Raw genomic sequence first — 27,422 nt, forward strand, 5'->3', positions numbered from 1 at the left:
ATATTACCAAAAGCAATGTATACAGTGAAATCAACATGAACGGCACACGTAAATAAGCTCACTAACATAGAATGCAACAGTACTGAGCAGCCATATTTTCCAAAATGGAAGTCGCAGCACACATTGAAATAAAGAGGCCTCAAAGCTTCATGAAAACCCAAGATGCTGAATTTGGTGGAAAACATATGTGTGCAGGCCAGAGACAGTGGCTAGGCGGACCCAGCCAAGGTTACTGAGAAATTGGGGAGTAGCTGGAGGACTCGGAGAGAATACGAGATAATAAATCCCAGGGTGCATGCCATGTATTCTTAAATTCATTAAGAGAAAACACAGCCTTTGAAAGCCAGGTGTATGATATTTTAAGCCAATAACCTAATAAGAATGTATAAAGCAAATCTCCACTGGTAGTGCAAACCATGCCACTCAGAATAAAATTAGCTAATATCCCCATAAATGCAGGGGGAAATAAAACCAAATGTGGTCCCATCACATGTGACTCAACTGGAAGAACACTGCCTATCCATGAACCCCAGACACAGATATGGCACCTGTCTTAATCCTAATGCATATCCCCGGTCATGGGGCACCATGCAAGGCCAAATACAGAGCAATCACCCTGGCTCGTGGCCTAGGAATAAGGGATAGTATATATTTTAATTGAAGGCAGAGCAGTCCGCTGACCTCTCTCCCTCTACTCACATCATTTTGGCTCACGTGTTGACTATCTCTCAGTTGCCCATGGTTGGTCAGCAGAATGCCAACCAATCAGGAACCTCAATGTCAAGCCGCCCACTACATGTTTCATTAACCAATTACCTACTTTAGAAATTACATGTTTTCACTATGATCAAGTTAGAGGTGGTTTTAGGAGAAACCATCAGATATGTGACAACCAATCAGACTAACTCATATACAATGTATATGTAGTCAATTCCCCTAATGAATTGCAGTGCCCCGTAGGTTTTTGTATCAAGGATTGCAATAAAGCATCAGGGATTATGACATTTTCGTTTATAACCCATTCTTTCGTATAAGAACTTTAACGTGAGTCAATGTTTATATGCTGTCCTTGCTTTATGTGGATTTTTAGTAAAGCGGCTTTTACCTTTCACTATTTCCGTTATTGAATGTGGAATTTCCCAGCCTCTCATTCTCTGCTAAACATTCTGCTCAACTGGACCAGGAGGTTAAGCAAGCAAAAGTTTGTGGAGTTGTATCTGAAGGCATAGAAACAAAATGTACAGACCATTGCTCAAGGAATGCTGCCAAACGACAAGAACAGCAAAAGGTCATATGTTGAAAGATGAGAGCTTGCAAAACTACATACGGTGGAGCCTGCACCAGGTGAGCGGGGTGTTGGGGTGTCCCACCTACCTGCAACCAAGGCTAAAAACGAAAAGCTGCCGGCATTCCATGCTCAATCCTCCTGTAACGCTGGAATACAAGTCGAATTCTCCCAAACAGCGCCAGCAAAAGCATAAAGTAAGTGCATGTTTTTATAGAACGGGCGATGGCACATTCAAGGCGCTACAGAAGAATTCAATCTGGATTAAGTATTTATTCTCTGGCAATTTCAGATGTTTACATTCTACTTAGACCTCTATAGGCCGGACTGGTGAAGCATTTTCCAATGGGAGTTGTAAAACTCAATGACCTTGAAGCTGGGTTGAGCGTTGGGTAGCAGCAGAGACCGTCTACATTGGAAAAGTAGTGGAACTGTGACTCCGACTAAGTACAGAATAGGCAGGAATGGAGCAACGTGCAACACATTTTTCAAGGGTGGCAGCCATGCTGGTTGACAGCAGTTTAGCTGTAACTAGTATCCGGCGGTAAAGTGGAGCAGTGTGTGATAACTTCACCAAGAATAGTTCCGGATTGGGTAAAATGGTTGCAAAAAGTAGTGCAGTTTTTAACAGTAAAAAAAATAAGTAGTGGACCACCGCTCCGGGCCATTCCTGCGTACTTCCACCACTGGTAGAACACTTTGAGCAGAAAGTAACACAGATAAGGAGGAAACAGGGATGCAACGATTTCCAAAGCTGTGAGATGTTACTGTGAAAGCCATGGACCATGAGAAGGTGCTTTTTTTTCTTTTCTATTTATTAATAGCCGTGAAGTATGGTGCATATATAAGACACCATAAGGCATGGAGAGGGCTTGGGCTAGTTTTGTGTGAAGGAAGACGAACTGAAAAAGGTTCATGCGTTCTAAGTCGGAACGCTGTCTTTGTGCGAGTTTTATGCCTCCGACTCTAAATATCACAAGATGTACTTTTTTAACCAATGTAAATTCAATGCGATGCTATTGTCAGGTATCAGTTTTAAAATAAACCTTAAAAGTACATTGACTAATACGAACACTCTGTCACAATAGTGAGCGTCTTGCTCTTCAATAACCTTCACGGCACAGGCATCTTGCCAGGGGAAGAGCCTTCCCTACCAATAAAGAATGTTTATAATGTGTTCGGACTAAAACAAGTTGCCTATGTCCATAGTGTGCCACTTCTTCAGACAGACTAAATAGTGCAATTAATGGCCTTCGCAAAAAGTGTCAAGTGCATTAATAGGTAATAGCAAAGGGCAGAGTGAAATTAATGACAGCAATACACCCAAATACACCCGGAAACATCGGTGTCCCAGAATGTCATATTCAGTGAATATTTGCAGATAAAACATTATCTACACACTTAACAACCCCATGTGGACCCTTCCTTCCGCTTTTTGAAATTTCATTACTAAAGATGGCTAGTTTTACACAATGACTTAAGGAAGCGTGGTATTCATTGCACATTACTGTCACTGAAAGTGACCAGGGGCCAGAATACATTAACTTTGCACGATACAAGTGCAAGATGGCACCATATTACCATGGGGGAAACGTTGCCCTCTTGCTAAAATCCTTTGAAAGTGCATGCTTTTTGCACCAGGGAAATTTTTGCCCTAGTGCCCTGAAAAATGGCACTTGTCATGGTGCACATTTTTCTAATATGGCCCAAATGTTTTTTTGCACTTGGGCATAGTTTGCCCTAGTGCTAATACGGTGCAACTGTGCACTTGCACTGGTGCAAAGATTATGTAATGTGGCTCCTTAATGTTATTCCATGGCGCAAAAGGGCACGGTTAATGGTTACTATGGGTTTCCGTAGAATCGAAAAGAGATGGTGTTTAGTAAAATACTTGTCACCTTTCAACCGTAGACTTGAGGTGTCATTTCAAACATGGTTTCTATGAATGGTATTGTCCTGTTTGCGCCATACTGATATATATGCTTATTCCATGAGCTGATAGCTACTCCTTATAAAAGAAGGTGAAACACTTGTAGAGAGTTAAGAGTGAATATCGTGGAATAAATCATGTTTGTGAAACTAACAAATGTGTTGACTGACTTCTTTGGTTCTCACCTTGAAGATGAATATACCACAATACAGATATCACACATAAGGAGTACATATCAGCTCATGGAATAAGCATATGTATAAGTATGCTGCAAACAGGACAATACCATTCATAAAAAAACACTCTTCCCTATTTTTGACAGTCAAGATAGAGGTATAGATAGACCTGTGCAGACAACTGATGTACATCTAAATATATAATTGGATTCGCCCAAAGAGAAGGTCCTTTGACTGTATCCATTGCCAAAAAAGTAATTTCAAACATGTATACGACTAGAGAGCTGATGCTAGAAGGACCCCTTTCAAAGATTTGTTTCTAAATGTTGAATATGTGTGTATCATTTTGTCTGACTGTTTTCTGTGTGCGGCTTCAGCTTTCCTCTGTTGCAGTCTCGCTGGGGAAAAGCCTATATTATCATACAACCCACACAACTTTCACATGAAAGCATCTTCATGCAAAGCATACATTAGTGTGCTACAACATGATGGCAAGAAGACCAGTCAGGCGCTTGATTAAAACAAGAGTGAAACTATGCAAACATTTTTCTATTTATAAATTACTCTGCCGTTTACGAAAAATCTGCTAACACATCGTACACAACACCTGCAGTCTGTTTGAAGAATATATTTCGATTGAACATGATACTTGGGAGACAACGCATAGATAAGATGCTTGTCGTTGTGTTTTGTGTGCCTTTTGTTAATGCGTTCTGTCACTTATTGGACTCTTTTACAGTTATCCACTGACACCCTCCTTCCCTCAGCCATCAGGCCACGTATGGCCAGGTGCCTAAGAACAAAACAAATGATCGTTAAAAATCACACTATCTTTCAGACTTGCAATCATGTTGAGGCTACTGTAACATTGCCTTGGCCACGCGATTGATATTGATATTGATATTTTATTTATATCGCGCTCATACACAAGTGTTTCAGAGCGCGACAAGGCATGGGAGGGAAACAGGGGAGAACAAAACAATGATCTTAATAGGCCCAGTGTCATTGAAAATGCGAAGTGCATGGGAGAGGGGGAGGGGAAAAGTGCATGGAAGGGGGGAGAAGTGGAAAGTGCGAAGCAAAGGAGAAACAGATAAATAATAATAAATAAATAAATAATAAAGGCAACAAACTGTGGTAGTGCAGCCAGCAATTTGCAAGTGCTAGGTTTAAGGCAGCAGATAGGCTAGGTCTGTAGAGTGCAGGAAGAAAAAGGGGGGCTGTGTGGGTACAGATACAGACCCCAGTGCAAGGGGTGGCCCGGAGGCAGTGCAGGATGGTGGCAGGGTGAGCAGGTACCTGGGCCCAGAGGACAGAGGGTGGCTAGGTGCACAGTGCCAAGAGACAAGAGATCAGCAGGGGAGAGGCGGAGCGTAGGCAGAAGAAAAGAGGAAGGTCTTGAGGTGCTTCCGGAACCAGAGATGGTTCTCCTCAAGTTTTAGAGTAGCACGTAGGCTGTTCCAGAGGGATGCCGAGCCGAAGACAGAGAAATACCCCCAGCTGATTTCTTTGAAAAACGACTGGGCCTGAGGGAGTTAGAGCAAGAGAAGCGAATAGCTCGAGAAGGGAGGTATTTGCAGAGGGATAGCTGAAAATATTTTGGACCCAGGACCCAGAAAGCCTTGTGGACAATGCAGAGGGATTTGAATTTAATCCTTGCATCCACTGGGAGCCAATTGAGAGATTTCAGAGCTGGAGAGATACAATCCCAGGGCTTGAGGCCAAGGACAAGTCTCGCAGTCCTGTTATGAATTAGTTGCAGAGGACAGAGAGTAGAGCCAGGTAGGTTTAGAAAGAGGCTCTTACAATAGTCCAACCTAGAGAGAACCGGAGCTTGGGAGACCATGAGCTTCTGGGGGAAGGAGAGGAAAGGCAGATTGAAAGCGACTGAGGGAAATGATCTTCAAGGAGACCATATAGGTATATGTCAACAGAGCTTCTATATAGGGCTAGGGTCTAAAATCTTTGGCTCTCTAGATGTTTTGGACTGCAACTCCCGCCAGCCCCAGCTAGCATATTCAAAATTGGAGGGATCATGGGATTTGTAGTGCAAAATATCTGGAAGGCCGAAGGTTGCAGACCCTTCACATAAGGGAATGGCACAAGTAACCTGTAAGAAAACAATATGGGTTGTGACATGAAGACCTCCAGCAGTGTGACCCTGTGCTGAGTGAATGCTCCAGGTCCACTTCCGAGGATTGCACAGTCTGACCATCCACTGATTATCTTTGATGTGTCCAGAAAGCTACGCCACAAGCCTACCATAGAGAAAGGAGCAGGGTATCTAACCCGTGCTGATACAGCAGCATTTACGTCTTCAGTAAAGCTTTCACCATCCTTGACCTATCCCCAGCCTCCTCGCAGACAGTATATTTCAGCAGAAAGGAACATGGGCTGCCCTGTATTGCTCAAACTTTTACTGCAAACAAATGAGAAGATTTGCACACAAAAATGTGAAGTCGTTCCTCATATCAAATACTGAAGGCCCAATTTAAGTGAAGCCCAGATGAGCAAGCATGTTACAGGTAAGCCATGTGCATTCAAATGGCCCACGCAAAAGCATTGTCGTAATGTTGGAGAAAATCAAAATCCTCCTCTGATAGGGAGCTTTGCCTAGCCAGCACCCACGGCACAGTGATTCGCACAAGCTCCAGGGGGCCATGAGCTGCTATGAAATATATTGCTGGTGTAGAGGGACTCACAATCCCTCAGAGAGGGGGCTGTAAAGGCGACACACTCTGGCATGAGTGGAGCACACAAAAAAGCAACCCACCAGGAAAGCTTGGTGCCTCAGTGATGTGCCTGGAGCCATGCCTGCCTGAGAAAAGTGCAGCCTCCTGAGACTGCAGTAGAAAGAGACGGAATCTGGACGAACTGAAGCTCTGGAGATGTAACCTGGATGCAAGTTCAGCCTCAGCCTCCATTGCCCAGTAGAGTAGGAGTGGAACCCCACCACTACTTGCTCCCTCTGTGAGGTCTAGTTTGCGGGCTTTGCAGAGCCTGGCAAATGGAGGCCTTTGCCTTGGGTGTGGGTCTATGCTCCTGCACCAGGGCAACCATAGAGTTCTGCATTATCCTTCTTGTCTTCCCCCACCCGAAGGCACCAGAACAAAATCAAAGATCCTGAGGGATGGAGTACTCCCACCGCAACTGGCCCTGAGGTGTGAGTGCTACCAGCATTACTTTCTTACATTTCAAAGGTGATGCAGGGAATGTTGGTGTGGAAATCAGCCACTGAGCGCTAGGGCTGAAAAACTGAGATGACTTCCCACAGCCAACACACTGTGCAGTGTGACTGATTAATGCACTTATACACATATCAGTCAGAGAGACCAACCACTACCAGGAACATATCTCTGACATAACATTTGGAAAACTGTTAATTGGCCTTTAGTTAAGACTGAGATCTCAAGTGATTTTGATCTGTGGAAGCTGGTTAAATCATTCTTACTCAAGCGTGGACATTCGGTGACCATCACTCCCTCACCAGATGCAGTCAAGCATGGGTACCCCTAAAAATAAAGAACAAAAGGATGAGAAAAAAACAAAGGGGTCGATGCATGACAACGTGAACCCAACTTCATTAATGAAGTGCTAGTTCCATTGAAGGACTCTAAATGAAATACCTCAGAAAACTCCAGGATTACCACAGTGGACGAGATCCATTACTCTCTGCATCGACAGGACAAAGCTTCACCAACAACTGAAGGGGACATTGCTGTCTTACTTAATTAAATCAAGAGGGACATTGCTACCAGTTCAGGCAATCTTTCAAATGCAATCCAAGAATTGGTGTGGACTTTCTCTGCAATTGAAAAGCAGATAAAAGAAGCCGTGATCACCCAGTGTGCACATGCCTATGAACATGATATTGTGACTGTGTTTTACAACTAAAAGAAACCATCCAGGTCTCAACACAATAGTATACATATGCTTGGAGTTTAGAGGAGTTTTCTGGAAATGTGTATGGTTATTTCAGCAACCTCTTTTCTGATATTCGAGGTGAAAAATCAATGCTGGACTTCATGTTAAATCAAACTCACAGGGTGTTTTTCAAACTTACACATACCAGAAAGCTGACCAAGAATGTCCTCACTCGCATTTCTTGTTTTGCTCAAAAGAACCCAAAATGTCCAAATCAAAAGATGAAAGGTCCATTCCACTCAGGGCGGCTCAACTTCAGTTACACGAGATGTAGCTTCTACAATGCGCTTGGAGGTGATGGAAAAGAGCAAGACTCAGTTCTGCAATTCCAAAAGAGGGCTCTCGAGACTCAGAGACCAAGGGTTGATCACTAGATTTCTTTGTGGATGTTTTCAGTTTCACCCTCTAAAATATGGCCTATGTCAAGTGTCAGTGAACTGACAAGAAACTCTTTCACTGATAATTTTATTGCTCTTCTTTCATGACCTTTGGTCCCACATTGTCATCATTTGATTCTAAGATTACAGGCCTCATGGGGATTTTGCCCAGCCTTTATAAAGTTGAATACTCAATTTTGTGCAGGATTATTATTTGTTCAACTCTGTGTTCTGTTCAATCGATTTTTTCTTTCATTTGTTCAGTTGTAGCTACGTGGAAATCTCGGTCTCACACTTACGGTCATTGGGTAGCCCAATTCCAATAAGGATCGCCCATTTCTGGGGATGTTTTCTTTCAGGAGTAATAGTACTTCTCTCTCCCAAGATTAGCCATTAGGTATGCATACATATTTTGATGTCTACTCCATTGAAAACCACACAAAGGGCATAAAAAGAAAGTGGGTTACGGTCACTAACCTCAGGTGTGCACTGCTGAGCAAAGTATGGTCCTTGCTGCCGGACATATTAACACAAGTCTTTCCGAAATTGAGGCAGATAATGTGACGTTTTAGTCGATCAGAGTGGTCACTTCTTTATTTGGAACACGAGAGGTTCTAGGAGTTTTATGAATAAGATCATGAGCGACACTATATTTGACAAGTATGGCCTAATATTGCTGCAGGAAACGAGGTTAATCAGTAGCTTTAAAATGGACGGTTTCTCTTTTGTGCAACAAATAGCAGCCCACTATAATGGAGGCTGCCCAGTGGGAGGACTAGTAAGAGCTACCCGTAAAAGTAAAATTCAAAATGGGTAAGGCTCTATAGGGTGTAATTGTGGTGAATCTCTATTGGAACCCCTGGTGCTCCAACTTGGAAGCTTTTTTGCAGAGTTTGTCTGCAGTATTATTGAATGCGATCTCCCAGAATGGCCCAGTAGGATTGGTTATAGCAGGTGATTTAAATTCCTACTTTCTACAGCTCTGGCCACCAGGTACCATAAATTTAGTGGCCTGTAAGAACAGTAATATATGGCAGAGCTTTTTCAAAGTCTGGGACCTGTATATGGCAACTGGTAGTGTTAAGAGGATCTGGATCCGGCGGCAACTTGGAAAATTGTCCTCTCGCTCCATTATCGACTACTAGGTCTTTTCAAAAGGCAGGTTTGGTCACTGTGCCATTTTGGAGGTAAAAGAGACTGGGTACAGTGACCATGACATTTTGACTGCCGGATTATCACTGTCAGTGACTGGAGCAGAGGCGGGATACCAAGATGGGCTTCTGGTTAATACTGGTGGGAAAAGAATCTGGAAGTTCAAGGGCAGCAGAGCAAAGCTTAATAATAAGCTAACCGAATATTTGGGTATTCTGTCAGAAGTTGAACTTGGCAGAGCAAGTAGACCATTCAACTTTGTAGATTTTTTATGGGAGACCCACCAGTGCATACTGGAGCAAAATCTAGCATAAAACGTTAGTACTCCTTTGACCAAGAAACCTGGGAACATAAACGGGTTCTAAGACAGAATAACAGGGCTCTGAAGCATAAAAGTTTTATAAGAAGAAAAAGAAATTAAACAGTGAATACATAATATGGTCAAGAGCTCACCAGTTTTTATGAGCACAAAGAGAGGGTGAATTAATGCTGGGAATCCTAGTAACAAAGAACTTGCAGAATTTCTGGTTGTTGGTAAACCAAAACCAATGGAACCAGTGCCAGCTTCAAAGTAATTCAGTACCTGTGTGAGGTTGAGAAAACAGTCCTTGGATTGATATAAGAAGTTTTCTGGTGAGGTTAAGAGAGGGTTGGTAAAGGTAACATGGGCGCTACATTTGACTCAGTAGGATATAGCTCACTTGATAACAAACTCATCATCCTCCAGAGCTGCCGATCCTAATGGCCTAACCAACACTATCCTAAAATCTGATACTGCTACCTGGTCCAAAATATTGTTGGAGCTGTTCAATAGTGTGATAAGAAATAGACAGTGCCCACAGACTTGGAAGACCGCTATCATAATTCCAATCTGTAAGAAAGACGATCGGGCGTATCCTGTCAACTATGGCCCAGTAGCCCTTCCAGATGCATATAGTAAGGTCTTTGTAGGCGCTGGCTTGAGAGAACTGGGATCATGGACCAGCAGCATGCATATTTTCCGCAAATTAAGAATCGGTTTCAGAAAGAGTTTGTCAACTTCCCTTAATGGTAGAATACTAAATATCTAGTCTAGAAAGGCTTGGACTAAGGGTGCCTCCCCTTCTATGGTGCCTTGATAGATTCATCAAAGGCCTTTGACACCATTAATAGACAGTGCATATGGCAGAGGTTAAGCTATGGGGACTGCCAGCAAGTTTGTTGGCTATAATATTCCATTTACATGAAAATACACACGTACAAGTGCGACTAGATGGTTTGGGACACTAAGCTAGTCTAGTCATAATGGAAAGAGGAATGCCGCAGGGGTGCATATTAGCCCCTTGACTCTTTAACCTCTATTTGGCATACTTAAATGAGGCTCTGAACAGCAGTTAGCTGGATCGCATAGGCAGATGACATCATCCTAATGGGCCACACTCCAATAGGCCTCCAGCGACTCCTGAATGTCTTTGGAAAAATTGAGGAACACATGATCCGCTGATTAATCCGTCCGAAGAAAGAAATATTTGTTTTAGTAAACCAACAAAAAGGCTAGCTGTCTTTAAGTGGATTCTAAATGGTCAGACCGTACGCATCACAAAACAAGTAACATACCTGGGTTTTATAATTAGATCTCACTCAAACTGGTAGAATCAGAATTAGATGGAAAAATTGACCAATTCTCGTGCCAAATGAAAAAACGTATTGGCAGATATTGTAGCTTCTCCATCATTCCACTGATTAAATACTGCAAGGACAAGATTATAACAACGTTGTTGTACAGGATGTATGTAGACCCAGAAGCCTGAACTCTGGACTGGACCAGAATATAAGGCAGGCTGTGAAAACTTACCACGGCCCCTACCGATGGCGAGGTTGCAGTTTGAGCTAGGTTTGAACTTGCTTCAGGCTAGTCTGGATTGGAAATTGGTACTTTTATTTAGATTAATACTACACCCAAAAAGCAATCATTATATGAGGATATCAGACTTCAGCTAGAAGTTGGAACCCGTCTCACCTTGTGCAAATTGAAGGAAAATGTTGCCATAATCCTGGAAAAGTGCCATTGGACTGAGAGAGATCTTGTCATTAACCCTATCTGAATGCAAATGGCAAATTATGAGAACCGATTGGGCTAGCACAATAGACCAAATGCGTAGCTATCCCACAGCTAAATCTTTCTCTACCCTTGATAAACCAAGAGGATGTTTACCTTCATTCCAAAAGCGTGTTCCAAACTCTCGTTGGCGAGCAGAGTTCCTAAGATTCCACCTAAACCTGATATTGATGGGTGAGATCCTGGCAGTTCACAACAAGGGTAAAAAAATAGAGGACAAATGCATGCTGTGTAGCGAAGCCCTAAAGCAGACCTTAAGGCATAGTATGATCGAATGCTCCACAGTTCAGGCCCAGAGAACTCTGTATTTGAAGTGGTCTGTCGATAAAGTAGAGTGGCTAAATACAGAGGACTTTATGAAAAGACTATCCTCAGGCCATGAAACCTTCCTGACGGTGGAAGTATTGAAAATGTTGAATGGCTTTGGTTTTATTAACTTGAATATTGATTGAAAAATTAAAAAGATTGTTAAGAATTTGTCTCTTACTTTTTATTTATTCTTTCCTTTTTTCTTTTTTTTTCCTTAGAAAATTACTGTTGGGTATTTGAGGTTTTCTGATGTAAAATCATTTGTTTGTGACCCGAGGACTGGTTATGTAATTGTAATATGTTTTAATATTGTATTTGTCCTTGCCAATTGTGTATATGTATGTGAAAAGTTGAATTAATTGACTAGAGCACAATAAAAAATAAAAACAATAAAAAATGTTGTCAAGCTAGGCGAATTTCTTTTCCTTTTTATTATGACAGTAGATACTAATAACTTTCCAAGAGATTACCCTCAAACTTTGCTTAGAATGCTCCTTCATAATCACATCATTTGTACACAGCCTGAAAAATAACTCAGATGGCCAAGGAGAAAAAAGTTAAAAAAACAAATAACCAAATGAGCAAAAGAAAAAGAAAAAACACAAATGTCTTGGTATTTTCAATTCTGACCAAGCCCCTCAAAGCCTTAATATTGGCAACTCTGAAATTACCCACTCCCCATTTTAATCTCCCTTTAAAGTAAACAAAAAGAAATCTATGCATTCCTGAAAGCTAAGTTGCATTTCAGTGGCCTCAAAATCTGTTAAAGGGAAACATCCATTAATGAAACCCCTGCCCGCCAAAGGGCTATGTGAGGTAAGTGTCTCAGAGGACCTAAAGATACCAAAGAAAATCAAAAACCATAACAGTAAAGTGCAGTATATTCCCATACAGCACCTAAATAAACTAACAAAACTACAAGAAAATGGATCCAACGCTCACTCCACTTCAGGCTTACATCAATACCGGAGACCAACGCTTACCACACACTACCCATAATGTCAGGCATCCACATTTCACAACTCCCAGAAACATTGTGATAGCCGTGTCAAACTTAAAACCCAATCCGACACTAGGACCCTCAATTTTGTGAACATTTTGAGAGAGAGGAAGCCCACAACAACAACTAGCAGCCTAGAAACTTGCCTCCTAAGAATCTGAGAAAACGCATTCCCAGTGTATAGAATTACCAGGCAGGCACCCCTCAGCACACAGACACATCCATCTTCAAAAGCAATAGCAACCATCATAGGTTCACAGGCATCTTTAAATATATTACTCTCGAGCCGCTGAGCTTAATACTTAAGAACGTCTAACTGCCATTATCTCTGCCATTATCTCCTGCAAGCTAAGTAGTCTGAACCTTACATGAAAAACTACATCACGTTTTAGGAACATGGCAGAGATGCTGTAGCATTATCTTAACAGTTCTGAGTTTATGGCCCATTAGGATCGTGCATGCGATGGATGGGTTCACAGAATAACTGTGAGTCCAAATAACCCTATACCAAATAACCCTATACCAACATGCTCTATGTGCCACTAGTAAAAAGAGCCAGAGCGGGGGGTTCCAGCTTCCCATATCTTGCACCCACAGACTGGAATGCCCTACCTCCCACTATCCGAGGTGAGGCCTCCCTCATCGCCTTCCGTAAAGCTATGAAAACCATCCTCTTCACATAAGGTCCCTCACATCAGCATGAATACTGTACATTTTGACCCACTGCATAAGCTGGAATGTAATGACCAATCGCAGAAGCTGTAAGTATTGTATTATGTCTGTAATACTTATAATGTACCAACAACTGCTACCATTCCTGTACCTCTGTAACTAAGCTCTCACAAGTAACAGCGCCTCAATGCCCGTGGGCTGCTTGCGCGCTATATAAATCTAAATAAATAAATAAATAAATAAACCAAACCATCTCAGGAAGATGGCAAAGTACTGTTTTATTAACAATTATCTAAACCAGGGAGTTACAACGAACATCAACGGACGTACGCTCGATTTCTCTCAATGACTTTTTCACACAATATAGACTTTATACTAAAAATACATCAAAGGTGATATCATTCTACGTGGCAAATAATAAAAAGCTACTTGGGATCCGGATAGGCTTAAGAGGAACATCCAAGTACACATTACTCAACATGTTTCTGTTCTAAAGTTGGATAAGGAACATTCTTCAGGGGATATGTCACATTGACTATATGTGTTGTAGGGCTCGATCTTCCCTCAATAAAAGCTATTTTCAACATTCAGTTGGCGGAACTGTAGATAGAGCATAAAAATAGGGTCAGCTCTTAATGCAGTAGTTCCTATTATCAGTTTAAAGCTGTATAACTAGAAACAAGTGTAGAAATGTTTACCTGTTCCAGTATGTGGAGGCGATCCTTACTTTGGACTGGGTGCTACTATGTATGGGCATCGTCTGGGGAATTAGTAGTGATTGCTTTTCAGGTTCTATCTGCAATTTTATAAGGAGAATTTAAAGGGGTCGCTGTTTACTAAGATGAACCTCTCCTCTTGTCTCTCTCTCTGTTATTATTTTTTTTTAAATCAAAAGGTTGTGTGAAGCTTACCTGAACGTGGTCAGGTGGGGCTTGATTATCAAGAAAACAAGCAATCAACCACATAAACTTGGCTTGTATTAGTATATAAATAGTATGTCTTCCCAGCGTAGTTCAGGCACCTGGGGTATGAAGCAATTAGACTATATTCTATTAGGGATTTAACAGAATAAAGATTTCAGGTCTGGGATGGATTTGTATGGAAACACGTCTTTGTACTTGAATCTATTTGTCAAAATACTCTATTAAACTTACCTGCCTGTTAGCAAGTTGTATGTAGTTCCTCCACCTTGTGTTTACAATTGATCAACTGGTGGAATTCTTTTTTCTAATGTAGACAATAATTCCTGGTAGTCTGAGTTACTTGCTGCTGTGGTTTAGTATCTAGCGGGGTAGAGGACATATTTTAAACTACGTATGCATGCTTAAAGTTTGAAAATGATCTTGGATGGTAATCTTGAAGCAAGATATAGTAGCTTCACAGTATTTACTGGTTTCATATATATAGATAATAGACGTTCTGTATCTTAAAGTGGCTGTATTGCCTGAATTAGCTGGATAAAAGTACAGAATCTGTACTGACCTGCCCCTTTACACTTGCAGTATGAATGTGCAGTCTTGCTTTGTAATAACACTTATCATGCTTGCTTTACCAAAGATGTCCAATATAAAATGGCATACCACAATAAGAAATGACTAGACTGGGTGCATTGAATTCCAGTCTAGCTACATAATAACACCTATCATGCTTGTTTTTACCAAAGATGCCGAATACAAAATGTCATACCACAATAAGAATGGCTATACTGGCTGAATTAAAATGCAAATCTAGCTACATATTGACACTTATCATGCTTGCTTTATCAGCCATGCGCAATAAAGAATGCAATGCCTCCTCCATGGTGTGCTAGCATCTTGCAGTCAGACATAATCACAATAATGCTGAATGTGATTATGTGTTATTGCGAGGCACTGGGGTGCACCGGGGTAAGGCATGTCCCAAGCTCCTCACACATGCCACAATCAATGTGGTTATGTGTGCATGTCAGGCACTGGTGGACCAGGGGGCGGGCTGGAATTTTTGACTGGACATCTATCATATTATGCCTGTCCCTTGGGCCTTAAAACGCCAAACACACACAATCAAAGAGATTAAGGGTGTATGCAAGATGATGCAGGGACAGGGGTGCAGGTATGGTATTTGTTACTAGACATCTATCATAGATGTCCAGTAAAAAAATTCCATGCCTGTCCCCTGGGCTTCACAGCACCAAAAAAACACACACAATCAAAGTGATTATGTGTGTATGGAAGACGCTAGGGGAATAGGGGGCAGGTATGGTATTTTTTACTAGACATCTATCATAGATCTCCAGTAAGAAAATGCCATGTCTGTCCCCTGGGCCCCAAATCACCTCAGATGGAGAGCTGATTTTGGCTGGTGGGGAGGGGGTTTGCACAACAAAGGCATTTTTAAAACTACTTTGTTGTACAAACCTCCTATCCCTACTCGCCAAAATCATCTCGGACTAGCACACACACACACACAACTTACACAACATACACACAGCAAGCACTGGCTGTCTCATTCAGTCACGAGCACCCATCATGCACTCACTAATAACACAAGCATATATGCATTCATACACATATTTAAAAAATAAAAAAAACATATACACACACACACATTTACACAACATACACACACAACATACACAGAAAACACTCTTTGATTCACACAAGCACCCATCATGCACTCACTCATAAAACAAGCATACACGCATCCATACACATATTTAAATAATTAGCACACAAACACACACATTTACAAGACATATATATAGCAAGCACTCTCTGTTTAATTCACATGAACATTGATCATGCACTCACTCAAAATACAATCATACATGCATCCATACACATATTTAAATAACCAACATAAAAAAACACACATTTACACAACATACACGCAGCAAGTACTCTGTCTCATTCACACGAACATCCATCATGGACTCACTTAAAACACAAGCATACACGCATCCATACACAGATTTAAATAAATAAATGAACATACAAATGCACACATTTAGACAACATACCCACTGCAAGCACTCTGTCTCATTCACACAAGCACCCATCATGTACTCCCATAACACAAGCATACACACATCCATGCACATACTTAAATAATAAATAAATGAGCATGCAAACACACATGCAGCGAACACTGTTTCATTCACACGAGCATCCATCATGCACACTCATAACAGAAGCATACACGCATCCATACACATATTTCAATACTAAATAAACAAACATACACAACAAACACATTGGCACAACATACACACAAAAAGCAGTCTCTCATTCACACCAGCATCCATAATCATACATTGGACTAACAACACAAGCATGCACACATCCATACACATAATTACATTTTTTTAAAAAATGAACATAAACAAACTTACCTTCTGCCGCGGTTTTGTTGGTTCCAATGCTCCAGCCCCCTTCAAGCATGAACAGGAATCAGGAAGCTTCCTTGTTCCTGCACATGCGTGCAAGGTGCCTGAGCATGGGTCCAGAAACACCCCACTCCAGCCTGCTCTGCCTGTATGTGTGAGAAGGCACAGAGGCGCCCCCTTATACATACAGATGTGCAGTTTCCCAGCCAGCATTTCCAATGAGCCATGCAACGCTGGGGAAGCAAGCACCCCCAGCCTTGCGTGGCTCATTGAGCTTGCGCGGCTGGGGAAACTTAACTGTGAAAGAGAAACGTTTCCCTTTCACAGCTAAGAACACTCCATCAGCTGAAAAAAACAACTGAGGGTGTGCTCATATTTTACTGGGCTTGCTCCTCCATAATAGGTGAGAGGGGGCCAAGACCCAGTGGGTCGATGCCCCATTGGCCATTAGGGACGAGCCGCCCCTGACACCGGCGCTTAGAAAAGCAATACTTTAAGGGAAGTCTGTTTTATATTGTTTGTGGAATTTATCTATTCTTCGTCTAAATTCAATGTCTACATGTATTTGCTGCTGCCTTCTCTTCTCTTATATGTTAAACTAGGATTAGGACCAAACAAGCTTTTTTGTTTTGTGCTATGACGTTGCTTTTGTAGTAATGTCACTGAAAAAAGTCACCCCTTTCAATGATCTGGTTGACGCACCTACAGTTAAAAACTTAATTTAGAGTATATCAGAAGGACAATCACCATTTCGATTTTCTTGTACTTAAGGACGTGTCACCCGACTACAAACAATTCAATGCGACCAGTAAATGCATAAATCTATAAATAATATATATTAAGGTCGCATTCCAGACACATTTTCTTCCATCAAAACGCAAGTATCCGCCTCACTTCATCTCTCCCACAATGTACTCCAATGCTAAACTGAAGTCTAATTTGAATGGTTGGATCCTAATAGTAATTTCTGAAGTATTTAGTTAGTGAAGCTAAGGATTTGGATTACGCCTAACAGAGTTGCTAGACTAGATATGGACGAACCTCGCCAGATAATTTTAGCTATGGCAAAATTAAGTATTAAAGAAAGGATCCTGAAAGCTGCCAGAGACAAAGGGAAAACACTGCGCAATTGGAAACCCCTTTCGGTCTATCCGGATTATCCTGAAGAGATCGTGGAGAAAACAACATGGATTGATCAGGCTCAGTTTATATGTCCATAACTCTTACCAGTATTTTGGGATTTTTTTTTCACTGCTTGGGGGGTAATTAGTATTAACTCTGGTATATATTTACTAATATTAACGCATGTTATTATTTGTAATCAGAGATCCCCATTCTGTTCAACGGCTTACGGTAGAGTTTCGGTGTGTCCGTGCTCGAGAATTTGAGATTCATTCCTCTTAGGCATTACGCGCATAGGCTTTGATGATGAGTGGGAAGTGGAGGGGTGCATGTGCCAGCAAGTTTGTGGGTCCTTTCCTCTTACATGAGGGACAGGAAGTGTCGGATATGCCATGGAGGCTTTCCCATATCTTATGACATTTGTGCGATTGTTGACACACTCCTGTGTTCTTGACCCAAGCTTTTCTCACTGTGGCTTTCATCTTAATAGTGCCTAGAGTTATAAGATCCTACGTGCATGAAACAGGGCTCTTCAAACAGGGTTGGGAGGCCAGGCCCCAAAAGGGCCATGATTTGAGGTTTTTTTGTATTTGTATTTGTAACGCGCACCAAACGAAATTAACCGTATATTGGGACAGATGACACCAGCAGTAGTAGACGAGATGGATCGAAACAGTGCCCCCGGAATACAAGGGGCCATCTACCTGAAAAGGACGGTCTTCAGTGCTCGGCGAAATTGAAAAAGTGAGCTCATTGTCCTAAGTTGTAGTGGCAGGGAATTCCTTAACCTAGGAACAAAGACAGAAAATCTTCTGTCACCTCGGGAGGTGTAGACCGAGTGAAGAATGATCAGAAGATGGCTGTCACTAGAGTGTAGATGTCTCGTCGATAATATGGCTGAATTAGCTCTCTTAAATACAGAGGGGAAATGCCATTTATGCATTTGAAGACAATGCAGGCTGTCTTAAACTTAATGCGGTCATCAATTGAGAGCCAGTGCAACTCCCGACGAACTGAAAATACATGACCAGATTTACTTAGCTTGAAAATTAATCTAAGAGCCGCATTTTCTGCTTTCTGGAGCCACCGAAGCTGTTGAGAGTGAATACCCAGCAATTGACTATTACAATAGTCTAGGTGGGTGCTGGTTAGTGCCCCCACCACGGATGCATAATCTTCTTTGAGTATATAACCGAGTTCTTGACGTAGCATTCTTAAAAGAAAATGTACTGCTTTAATCTTAGCTCCCACCGGGGCTTCACTACCAAGGTCTTCTTGCCACATATAGCCCAGGTTTTTGATTTTCGATACGATTTTAAGACTCTTGTCCAGAAGTGTTGGAATAGACAACTTCTTGGCTGCCGTCAGCAGGTGTTTGGGTCCGAATAATCGGTTTTAGCAGCATTACGCTGCAAATAGTTCTTTGACATTCAGCTGCTTACTTCTTCCAGGCATTGCCCTAGTTCACTAAATGCTTACTGGAAATTAACAATTCGTACAAAAATATGGGTGTCGTCAGCATATGAGTGGAAATCCAGCCTATAGCATCTCAAGATTTCTAGAAGAGGCCGAATATACAAATTAAACAACAATGGGGAGAGGGAGGATCCCTGCGGGACCCCACAATTCAGACAGATGAGGTCTGACAGGAACTCCCCTAGTCTCACACGTTGTTGGCAATTGGTCAGAAAAGACCTGATCCAGTCTAGTGCTGAATCGAAGACTCTTCCAACCTACTGTAGTCTTTTTATAAGGATTTTGTGGTTTACTGTGTCAAAGGCTGCGGACAAATCCAACATTATGAGGAATGTAAGCACCCCTTGGTCCGCGGCCTTTAACAATTCATCCTGTACTACTAGAAGGGCAGTCTCGGTTCCATATTTTGGTCGAAATCCAGATTGGAGTTTATCCAGTAGTAGTTCATGTTCAACAAAGTCCTGGAGCTGGTTAGTAACAACCTTTTCGAGGACTTTGGCTGGCCATGGCAATTCTGCAATAGGACAATCATTTTGTAAAACCTCCACATCTAGTGATGGCTTTTTCAGTAGAGGTGACACAATAGAAAATGTCAAGCTCTCTGGAACAGTCCCACTCAATAGTGACTTGTTGACAAAAGTGGTAATGAATGGAGTAAGCTCATGTGCCAATTTCTTGGCTGCATAGGCTGGCAAGGGAGAGAGAGAATCAATCTTAGGTTTAAGAGTCCTAATATGTTGAAAAATGTCTTTTTCAGTAACTCGGTGAAAATAAAAAACAGATGCTGAGAGCTGATTTTGTAAGTTATCTAACTCGGTTACTAAAGGATTACTTACGTATACCGATGGATTTATAGAAGTTGCCTGCTCAATGTCTGCCCTTATTCGTTCAAAGAAAGTAATGAAAATGTTGGCTCGTGCCTCAGAAAAGTCAGGCACTGCATTTTTGCAGTTTGGCTTACAGAACTTAGATATAACAGAGAACAATTCTCTTGGTTGATTGCTGGCAGATTGCAATTTCTTTCCCAAGAAATATTTGTTGGCCAGAAAAATAGCCAACTTATATTCCAACAAAGCATTCTTAGCTTGAGTTTTGTTCTGTAAATTGGCTTCTTGCGAATAGTTGGCCATAAATGCGAATACACGGAGGATGTTTTAACACTTTATTTCTCCACAAGTTACAGTTCAACTGTCAAAACCCTGATCCCACATGACTCTCCAAGTCCCCGCCCCCAGCCCTAGCCCAACGTCCCTTGTCTGTTACTCTGCCCCAAAACAGAGGACACCCACATAACGATGTGGGAGGATAGCATGAGTCATGTTGCAACGTGACATCTCCCCCCTTTTACAGCATGGTCCCACACTTCACCCCATTTCTTCAATCAGCCTTATGGGTTTTAGATGACTGTGCGTCTTCTGGAAAAAAGAAGTTCTTGGGCGGGTGAAAATTCTCCTTGGCACTGTTCATCATCTTCAGAATGTTCACTGTCTCCTTGATATGAGTCATCTGAAAATGATCCTTCAGCACTGTCACTTGACAGCTCCTATTTTTCCGGTATGCGACTGGGAAGTCTCTTGAATCGGTGGAGTAGTTCCTCGCTATTTCTTGTTGGTGATCTCCACTGGCGCTTACCATGTTGCCTTTCTTGCCAGTCACCACCAGCATATCTGTGGCTAATGTTGAGTCTTACTTCCTGGTTCTTTGCTCGCACACCACTACCTGATCCCAGAGAGTCACTTCACACTGCTGTGCTCCTCTTCGAGTGTCTGCTCTATCTTTCATTCTCTCCTTCTGCTCTCTATCACGATCCTTGACTTGTTGTTCGACGGGAGTGATTTGCTCTTGATTCGGTCCGTCCGCTAATCTGGTTCTTATGACTCGTCGAAACATGAGGTCAGAGGGGCTGACCCCAGTGGTGCTGTGAGGAGTGTGACAATAGTCACGTAGCAGCTAATAAAGTGCCTGTTTGAAGGGTTTGTTGATCAGGTTGGCCATCTTTAAAGCCTTCTTGATGTTGGCCATGAATTGTTCGACAATCCCATTGGCCTGAAGCCAGTGTGGTGTTTTCCTGCCGTGCAGGAACCCTATACACTTGGGGAAGTTCTCAAAATCATGACTTGTAAAAGGGGGTGCATTGTCTGATTTCAGGACCTTGGGTACTCCATAGGTGGATAACATTCGGTCCAGAGCTGGAATGTCGTGTGTCGCAGCCGTAGAGTCAATGAGTTGTGCGTCCGGGAAGCGAGAATGTTCATCTATGAGTACTAGTACGTATTTCACATTTTGTAGCACTCCAAAAAAGTCGACTGCCACCTCTTCCCAGACGCCTCCAGGAAGTGTTGTCATCTGTAGCGGATTTGGGAGCAGCGGAGGAGCAACTAGTGCACACAGATCATACCTGCCAATGACATCTTCCACCATAACATCCAACTTTGAAAACCATACCTTCTCACGCAGGAGACGTTTTGTGGAAGCAATTCCTTGGTGACCTTCATGTGCTATCGCAACAACACGTTCACATAGTGAGGACGGGATGATGATTGTAGACCCTTTCAATACGATGTAGTCATCAACGACTGTTAGTTGCTCTTTCACAAGTTCCATGGCTTTGATATCATCTCTCACAGACACTTGTTCTTGTCTAGCTTGTTGTGTTGCTTGGTGTGTGATATCCTATTAGTCCAGATACAATGAGACATTATAACGAGGGCCCTGTCATTTATGGATTCTTTGCGTATAGTGGCCCATTCCACCGGTAGTGGTTGAAGGTGATGTATGATGTAGTTCATGTAGTTATCGACTATTGATGGGCTTGCTTGACGTGGTCCTGCAGGGTATCTTGAGAGGTTATCTGCCGGGTTGCTTTCCTTCCCTGGGCGATGTATGATTTAAATTTATAGTCTTGAAGACTTGATCCCCATCTTGCTAACTGAGGGGGCATTCTTGCCTTGGGGTCACCGAAGATTGTTAGAAGAAAATATTCACAGGCCCACACCACCGCTAAACTTTCTTTTTCAGCCTGAAAATAGGCTTGTTCTTTTGTAAGGCTTCTGCTCGCATATGCCACTATAAGTATTCCAAAGGGATCTGTAGGTTCACTTTGTGTCAATATGGCACCCAGGCCGACTGGGCTGGCATCTACAATTACTTCAGTTTTCCGATTTTATCAAAGTATGCCATGTCTTTGGTGATGTTGTCCTGGGTGGTTTTCAAAAGCATTTTGACATTCTGACATCCACTCGAATGTCTGATTTTTCTGCGTGAGTAGACGTAGTGGATTACTCACTGTAGCATAGTCTTGTAAATATCTGGAGCAATAGCTCGCCAGCCCAAGGAAATAACGTAATTCTGATACGTTTTGTGGTGGTTGAGCATAATTAAGGGCCCCAACCTTTTCAGGGTCTGGTTTCATTCCTCTTTCAGAGAATATGTGTCTGAAGGATCTAAGAGATTCTTTTCTGAACTCACACTTTGCTCTATTGAGTGTAAGTCCTGCTGTCTCAAGCGCTAAACAGACCTTATGTAGAGCTGCATCGTGTTCTTCTTTTGAATTGCCATAAACCAGTACATCATCTGAGTAATTCAGGCAATTTGGAACATGGCGGATGACCTTATGGATCTCTTCTTGGAAGATCTCAGCAGCCGAGGAGATATCAAAACGGAGCCTTTTGTGTTGGGATAAGCCCAGATGTGTGATGAAAGTGGTGATGTATCTGGACTCTGGGGCAATTTCAATCTGATGATATTGCTTTATAAGATCCAAATTTTAAGACGTATGTGGCTCCGTGCAGTAGGTGGATCATATCAGTTATCCGAGATGCATGTTGTCTTTCTCTTTCTATAGCCTCATTTGCCCTACTTATATCCACACATAACCTGATGGACCCATCTTGTGATTTCTTTGATACAGGTACTATGGATGACACCCTTGGAGTTGGACCTCTTACTAGCTTTATGACGTGTTGCTTTATTAGTTTGTTGATTTCATCTTCCACTTGAGTTTGTATATTAATAGGTATTCCTCTGTAGTGCTGAGTGACAGGTTTTATTTCCGGATTGATATGACTTTCCGATTCTTTAGCTTCCCTAGCCCTTTGAACAATTTTGGGAAGGCCGTCTCAATGACTTCTGATCTAGAAAAATACTTGTGGGTCATTAACTGATACATGATGTGAACTAGTCCCATGTCTACTGTGGTCTTAAACTGAGTATGCAATCACTTTTTGCTTCTGTCCTAAGAATGTGCACTTGTACTTTTGCAACATGTGATTTGTGTGCACACGTCACTGAGATGACACATTTACAGGGCAGTGATATGGTGGAGCCATAGGGATAGATGTCAACCATAGCTTTTTTGAGTTTTGGTGCATTTGAGAGAGAATCATAGGCTTCTTTGCTCATTATATTGACAATTGCACCTGTGTCAATGAGAAAATCCATGGTTGTGTCATTTACTTGGATGCTAAGGACAAGACTATGTTGGGTTGCAGTGCTGTTATTCAAAGCCCACACATACCCTTTGTTCCGCTGGTCTCCTCCTGATGAGGATGGATCACTGCTAGAATGTAACTTCATTTCGATGTATCGGACATAGCGCCGGCACCTCCTGAGTCTGGATTTGTCAGACGGCCTGTGTTCTTCTTTCGAGTATGTTTTCTTATTGTCCCTTTCATCTCGCCTTTGCCATCGGATGTCTGTTTATGCGCCTCCTTCACACGGGCTCATGGATACCAGTATTCTTGGTTCTCTGAAAACTTCTCCGGAAGGAGGGTTGGATGGGGGCATTTTTGCACATGGCCTTGTAATGGTCATAGCCCCCACATGCAGTCCATTTTTGTCCCAGGGCAGGGCACTCTCCCATGTGAGGGTACTCATATCCACAAATGCAGCATGTTGCCTCGGTGTGCCTTGGTAATGAGTTGCTGAGGAGAATAGTTTGTTAACAGCTTCTGGTTCAGCAGCTTTTGTCTGTATGGTGACTTTTCCTAGATTATCCAGTTGGGATTCCAAAACTGCTTCCATGCATGACAGGGCAAGAATTTCATCCAGCGATTGCTGTTTTGCAAGAGTTTCTTTCTAAAACCTTGAGAGTCACACCCAGCTATTACTTGGGACCAGAGCGCTTCATCATTGGAGTATTGATGAAGTTCGCAGTGCTTCAACTTGATGCGTAATCTCATCACAAAATTGTCTAACAATCTCCCTTTTTCTTGACGTGTGATATGAAAGATATGTCTTGAGAGTGAGCGGAGTGAAGTATTCTGTTAATTTGATGTATAATTCTTGATACAAAGATGTGTCAAGATTGATTAGTTCTCCTACAATATCTCTAACTGCAGGACCCACTGGCATGGAAAGTGTATTTTTAAGTCTGGTGTCATCTTTAAGCCTGATGGCCCCTACATAGAGGTTAAAATCTCATAGCCATGTTGCCCAACGCGGCCCAAGATTGCTGGTATCTCTGATGTCAAAGGTATGTGGTAAATGTAATACTTGGGACCCTCCATTTGTGGATGGCGGTGTTTCATTTCTAGGGCCAACCCCAGACGTGGATGTGGGATCTTTTTCAGAAATAGTGAGTGGTTGGGTTCCTCAAGGAGCTGCTAACGTGGTTTGACGTGCAGGTTGGAGACCCTTTGTTAAATGTTAAGCTATGTTGTTTGTTAGTCTGTCTGTGGTATGTTCACTTTTATGGTGTCTCTTTTCTTGGTTGAAAATGCCTTATTTTTGGCTTTCATGCTGCTTTACACTGTTTTGGCACAGTCACAAGGAATGGTGTGGCAAGTTGTGATTCATTTGCCTCATTACACGTGATTGGGCACTGTTGCCACACTTTTATTAATGTTGCTGGGCTTGTGTATAATCTCATGGTGCTTTTTCTTTCAGGATTTGTTATGCTCTATATCACGCGAGGCTGGGTGTCCATGCTGTGTCAATCTGGAGATATGTTCCTTATTTTTTTTTCTTTTTTCCTAACGGTGCTAGGCTTCTAGCATGTTTTGTTTTCTCCTCCCCCTTTTTATGCTTTTTGATTATGGTTATTGGAAGGATGTGCGCACTATGCAGGTTCAAGAAAACTACAATGTTGACGTGCCACGCTTCTGGTTGTGTTTCTTTAACAAAAGTACTTGCAGTTCTTTTGTAGCTGACAGCACACAGAGGCACGCCAATGCGTGGATAAAGTGTCAGACAGCACCCTCCTGTCAGTTTCCTCACCAGTCCACATCCACCATCTCTCCTCAGCATCTGTATTTCTCCTCACACATGTGGCTTCAACTCCATATGCAGTGCTGGATTCTTTTGCGCCTCATTTCATCGCCAATGTAAGAGCCTATGTGCTGTCAAGGCACAAGGCTCTTCCAACAGGGTTGGGAGGCCAGGCCCCAATAGGGCCATAAATGCGAATACACAGAGGATGTTTTAACACTTCTTTATTTGTCCACAAGTTATGGTTCAACTGCCAGAACCCCGATTCCATGTGACTCTTCCAGTCCACGCCCCCAGCACTAGCCCAACATCCCTTGTCTGTTACGATGGCCCAAAAGAGAGGTCACCCACATATCGATGTGGGAGAGTAGCATGAGTCACATTGCAACATGACAAGAGTAACCGTGTGCCACTCTGACATTTGATAAACAGTCATTCTGAGATCTGCTATAGGCCATAGTAACTATTTAGAGCTCTGCTTCTAACAATGCTTAAACACATTCAGATGTCTGCCGTTAATGCATACTCTTTCCCAAATGTCCCAGAGCTCTGATCTTGATAAATAGACAAAATAAATGAAAATGCCCACACTCACTCTGAGGCTGAACTGCATAGTCACTCAAAATATGCTCCTGACAGTAGCCAGACTCATTCAGACTATGCTACTGAAAATACACATGGTCACACAGAGCTATACTATTTGTAATCCCTCACTGTTTGCTCCTGATAACACGTGAAAGGCAATACATGTATAAACTGACCAAGCGTGTGAGTGGCTATCGACTTGATTTGCTGTCATGTTTGTCTCAATTCTTCAGCATTTCTTCAATTGTTCCCTTTGAAATGTGCATCTAGAAGATATTATGGTGCACCTTTTGAAGAACCCCAATGTGGACTCTCCAACAAGGAGAAACCTCAGGTCCATTGGACAAAATAGCAGTTTGACATCTGCATACCTCTGCACCAGGGGTACTATTTAGCTGCTCGCTAGCCAGGTGTACTATCACAATCATACCGAGGATTCATTGTCCATACAGGAGGTGAGGAGGATGTAGAAAGGCCCTGGAAGGGTTTGAAAGACTGTGTAAGGGACCAAAATACCAGGCTGCAGAGTCTTCCACTGCGTTTGTTATTTTGTACTTTTTGTTAACTGTAAGTGTTTATGCTTACTGTAAAACATGCACGTTCACAGCACCAACAACCAATCAGTGGCCCTCATATGAATTTAAACACTGCCCTGGTGCTCACAGAAAAAAAAGATTATTCATTTAAATCCGAGTGTGACCCTTTCAAAGAAGGAAGGGCATTTTGTAATACAACATGTGGTGTAACTTGGAAAGAGGGGCTATTGAACAAATAAGCTATTTGATTCTACCTATGTTGTAACATTTTACAAAGCAATAGTTTGCAGTGTTAATTTCTAATGATAATTTACAGTATATATTGTAGTCATAATAAGAACATTATACTTGTGTCCCTAAACTAAGCACATTATCAGAACCTAGAATACTCACATAAATTGTTTGCTAATAGAAGGTTATCATTTCAAGATAGACAATCTGGTACACTCTTATTGAACTCTTTAAAAATTCCTCTATGAGAAATGGGAAGGAGACAATGGCACCATTGAGAGTTACTGGCTGTAATGCATACATTTAAAGATCATTGTGGGAACATAAGAAAGGCCACAGATCTATATCTGTGATAGAAATGCGGTATGCTTGGATCACTAAGCATACAGTACACACTTAGATTGGTTCTAACTGTATTTTGCAAAACTCTCATCCTATCATTAAAGTATTAAGAACTATGAACCATATATATTCCCCTATAGGCAGCTTCAGGGATTTGAAGTGCAGATAAACATCTATGGGATCTCTCACTCCATTGTAGTCTGAGGGCCATCCTCCTTATCGTTTCCAGAAATAATGTTTCCTCCATCGCCAAAAATGAAACTCTCACACACTTTTAGAAGAAAAGAGGAAAACGGCCGAGGAGACACTCATATATTACCACATTAAATGTATTACAGCTCTTCTAAGAAGGGCTTATAAAGTGCCCAAAGCTAGTTTTAAGGTGTCACAGAGCTCTATATACAATCAATAAACAAAATGATATTCCCAATGGATTTATACAAACCTTGGTGAGAAGTGCATTTACTATTTTTCTATTACTGCAAACCTATAGAGAGGTAGAAGCGTATTTGAGCTCAGTTCAATTTCGAACAAATTATCTTCTAGTCGCACTGAGCTGTTTCACTGAGTTTCGCTTATCTGAATTCCATGCTAAACCTGGATCTACATAGCAGGTGCAGAAACACAGTGAGCTGC

The 27,422-nt window shown here is 42.0% G+C and overlaps 1 protein-coding gene across 2 annotated transcripts in view; it reads left to right on the plus strand.

Annotated features, from left to right (window-relative positions):
• The first annotated feature begins 1,276 nt into the window (after window positions 1-1,276).
• Window positions 1,277-27,422, plus strand: part of LOC138491341 (beta-galactoside alpha-2,6-sialyltransferase 1-like) — a 566,357-nt gene continuing 540,211 nt past the window's right edge. Inside the window, exon 1 of one of the 2 annotated variants that reach the window (XM_069617822.1) lies at window positions 1,277-1,482. In XM_069617822.1, the coding sequence (XP_069473923.1) occupies window positions 1,294-1,482 (189 nt within the window). In that variant the 5' untranslated portion in view covers window positions 1,277-1,293. The remainder of the gene's footprint in view (window positions 1,483-27,422) is intronic. The other variant, XM_069617823.1, reaches the window with a different exon arrangement.

Source organism: Ambystoma mexicanum, chromosome 10 (assembly GCF_040938575.1).
Source record: "Ambystoma mexicanum isolate Mex_15411 chromosome 10, UKY_AmexF1_1, whole genome shotgun sequence".
Classification (NCBI taxonomy): domain Eukaryota; kingdom Metazoa; phylum Chordata; class Amphibia; order Caudata; family Ambystomatidae; genus Ambystoma; species Ambystoma mexicanum.